Below are 4,121 nucleotides of genomic sequence, written 5' to 3' on the forward strand. Positions count from 1 at the left end.
ATATAAGTCTGTTATTTGCATTAATTTGTCTTTACGAAAATATCCTGAAGCCATGTTCATATTGATACATATAATAGGTGGGTGACAGCTGCACCTGCTGAGTCCTGTACGTACCTATACGTTACATTTTGAAAAAGCGTTTGTTTGTGATATCGATCAATAGCAAAATGGGACAATTACAACAGGTAAATAATGAACACACACGAAACTTCGCGCTGCAGCGCTGTCATCGAGTGGCATCTAAATTGGCGGAATTTTCACGGATAATGAACAATACCAGTACATCATTTAATCTCGAAAACCATTAGATGTCGTCGAAAATTCGTAGCAGCTACGAAAATTTTACACAGTTATATTCCGAAATATACATATCCTACATATAATACTACAAACAGTTAAATGAAAATTATTATATTGACTGTGCACTAGCACTACAGAAAGCCTGATATTTATTTACGTCTGAAATTATTTTCTCTATAAATTATAATAAAAAAAAAAAAAATAGTTGACCTCAAGTGAACCATTTTACGAAAACTAACGCTAAAATATAGAGCTAAAACTAGAACAGTGTAAATAAAGTAGGAGAGTAGTTAGCTGCACTTTTGTCTGTGCCTTACTTTGGCTTTACGTGTACGTTATTGTATGTAACTAATGCATATTTTTGATGGGCTTATACTATACTCACATTTGCTGTTCCAGCTGAAGTGCGGACTGTGGCAACCTGTAAAACTAACGTCTTCAATTTGCTTAAGATAAATCAAGGTGGTAGCGTTATACATATAATGAAGGACGTGCGTTTTGAGATGTGGATCAATACGTACAAACGTAACCGAAAAAGAGAGAGAAGTCGTCTCTTATAAACCGTTTTTAAATTGCAGCAGATTAGACTATATAAAGGTAGGCGGAAAACACTATCTAGGTATCTAGAATTCTATCTGATTTAACTACACAGGACAAATCAAAGCTATATTTTTATTATCAAACTCCTATTGATCAGAAATATCACCCCAGAAAGTACAGATGGTCCTAAGGCCATTCTTATGAGATTACGATAAATAGGTAGTATTGTAAAGGTGGTTTGTTCGTAAGAAGTAAACTATCATGGTCTGTTATTAAAAGCTGTCAAAATACGCAATGTTGCAAAATACGCTATTTTCAGGAAAATAGGCTTACACTAACGAAATTCGATGTTGCGACATGTAGCCTGTCACTAGATACACACAAGCTTACCTTACGCTAAATGAAGGTTTGGTGTAAGTGAAATAACGTAACGCTAATTGAGGAGAACGTCACTTTATTTCTTTCCCGGAAATAAAATAATAACAAAACGTTAAATAGATTATCTCTAATTTGTACTCTTAAACTAAACTAACCGATTGTACTCCGTGCCAATAATTACATCTCTAAGATGATCTAAGATCATTTTATTCACTGAATAAACACAGTCCATCATTTGGTTACTGCTTCATATTAGGAATATGTACCTCCTCTACTAAGTACAAGTGCTATACCCATTTACAACTGATTGAACTGAATTTGTTTATATATGTACATTTATTTCGTCGCTTTTGTTCAAAAAACAGAGACAAAATACAGCATTTGATATGGGCGATCCTTTTCCATCGAACGATGCAAACAGGTACGACTTTATTCACGTTCTGTGAAGAAGCTTCCATAGCTTCAAACGGGCACCAGACACATACGACTCTCTCAAACCTTTAGCTCACTTTTTCTAAGCATAAGGCATCTTGAAGGTTTTACTGGCCTTGAGCAGAAATACGGCGCGTCCCGTATACGCCCCCTAGATTGATTTTTACTTCACACCATTTCTAAGTTCTGGCCTTACTACGCAGCAGTAAAAACATTAAATAAGTCTGAATCAAGCCAGCAAGGTATCTCGGTAGTAATTTTTCTTTTCCGCAGCTGTTTTCGAGCATTGGGTCGGCATCGATTAAAACGCGTCTCAATTGGGCTATTATTAGTTAAGTTGAGAGTATTGCTGATACGTAGTTTTAACAAAGCCTCGCCGATACTTTTGTCTCTACTATAAGCTTTGTTGAAAACATGACTAACTGTTGCCTGTCAAGGGCATAATCGTATCATGGCGGTACTTCCAGCTCCGAAAATGTTATGAATACCTATTATTTAAATATTCATTGGGTTAGAATGTGCAAGATCGTTTACAATGCACTCCTTGTACCAAAATGTTTATTTTAATTTAATCAATTTCAATAAACCGAATATCGTCTGATAAAAAAATATCAGTTGAACTTTAAAAATTCAGTCATTGTTACCTTAAAATAGCTTCACTGTAACGTCCATAGTGGACTTCAACACTCCACGCGATACGCAACAAATAAAAAGGGCTGGAGGCCCTATTGCACCTACGTGCTCCAATTACGACAATCACCGGCCACATTATCGACGCGTAATCTCTTTAGGATTTGAATTCGTATCATTAAAGTGAGTTTTCATAGGTGACATTGTAGCCGACATCTTCGACATGTTTAGTGTTCAACATTGCGCTAATCTCTGTTACACGCACATACTATATATACTTAAGCGAGAAGAAGATCATATTGAAACCTAACGGGCGTTTCATTATACGTGTATTACAAACATCAATTAAATTAAATTCCTTTCATGCTCTGTGCCTAGGTGATCGGGCTGAGCGTTTTCGAACCTGTAATTTTGGACGACCTAGCTAATGATTTGTCAGCCATATAATTTTGATTATCTTTGGTGCAATTTTTTCCTTTGTGTGGGCAATTTAAGTAGCCTTCATTTTGATTTTATACTGGTTGTCTGTATAGTCAGCATGAGAAGCTTCGCCGGTGTATCGCCACTGCACGACGTGTCCATAGATATAAAATAATACAAAATGGCCAAAACTGAACGCGTAGTTCAAAAGTACGAATAGTTCAGGATATTTGGCAGGTGGGCTTATAAATGTTTCAGCTAAATGGAGCAGACAGGCGGATATTAGCGATAAGAACATCTGTAAAACGTGAATGAAAGACGAGGCTGTTGTTATTTGCTGTTCTATGTTATAATATCTATTATTGCTTGCCTTGTTATTTACTTTCGGTTTATCTACACAAATCAATGTTTACGATGAAAAATAACCGAACGTCGCTTTAATGTCAAAATGACATCCGTTTCCAAACCAGTTTTGTTGTTTGTAAACAAATATCGCGTAGCAGACGCCTAATACGACGCAATACTTTAAAGGCACAATTATTAAACTAAGAACTGCCTTTTACGAACCCAATTTATCTACTAACTGAAGTAAGGTTGCGAAAAAAGAAAAATTGTACAAGAGCTTGTTTATTCAGAAACACACGCACCATAATACGTAGAAGATAGAACCTATTCCAGCGTCGTTCGGCAATTCCTTCGAGATGGGTCTTGTGTATGAGAAGACACGTCTGCGTAAGTAATGAGCCATAGGCTAGAAGCAAACCGTCCTTTGCTAGCAATGGCGCAAGACTGAAACAAGCTATACCAGTAAAGTACAGCATAAACTCTGGATATTCGTTCGTTATCAACGATAAAGCCCTGCAATGAAAACCCAACAAAAGATAATGTTTATAACGAAAATTACAAGCATTTCTATTATATATAGGTTTTTAAATCAATCTGACTTTAGCCTACTGAAGCATCAACTGATCAAATCATATGTAACTAAAAAATTTGAAATTTAATTTTGATCACCATAATACTCATCGTTGACCTTTTGATGAGACGATGTTTTATACGCAAGTATATGTAACACTGTTTTAGTATAGAGCAGAACATAATCAGTATCGGACCAAGTATTCTATTCTCTCATAAGAGCCAGTTATGAGTCTACAACAGCAACACCTTGCAGTAAAAGTTGAAATACGGCCTGTGGTTGTTGTTTTGTTTGAGGGGATGCTTTCTACCACGCCTAATTTTAGTACTAAATTAACATGTGAAGAAAAAACCATAGACTTACATTAGAGGAAAGAGTATGGACTTCTCGTGCACTTGGTATGAGAACAAGAAGAACGCCATTGAAGTATTAAACTGAAAGGTGTAGAATGAGAACGAAAAGTTCTTTATCAGTCATTGCGTATATCCATTCGAATATTACAGTT

At 36.0% G+C, this 4,121-nt stretch overlaps 1 protein-coding gene across 1 annotated transcript; it reads right to left on the reverse strand.

Annotated features, from left to right (window-relative positions):
* Positions 1-1,407: 1,407 nt before the first annotated feature.
* On the reverse strand, positions 1,408-4,066 carry LOC111249197 (uncharacterized). Its single transcript, XM_022802754.2, has 3 exons — positions 3,980-4,066; positions 3,348-3,558; positions 1,408-2,998 (listed from the first exon to the last, which is right to left on the reverse strand). Exons 1-3 carry the CDS (start codon positions 4,036-4,038, stop codon positions 2,771-2,773), a joined length of 498 nt encoding a protein of 165 aa, XP_022658489.1. The 5' UTR covers positions 4,039-4,066; the 3' UTR covers positions 1,408-2,770.
* Between the last annotated feature and the right edge of the window lie 55 nt (positions 4,067-4,121).

The sequence above is a fragment of the Varroa destructor genome, unplaced genomic scaffold (assembly GCF_002443255.2).
Source record: "Varroa destructor unplaced genomic scaffold, Vdes_3.0 BEIS01000004.1, whole genome shotgun sequence".
NCBI lineage: Eukaryota > Metazoa > Arthropoda > Arachnida > Mesostigmata > Varroidae > Varroa > Varroa destructor.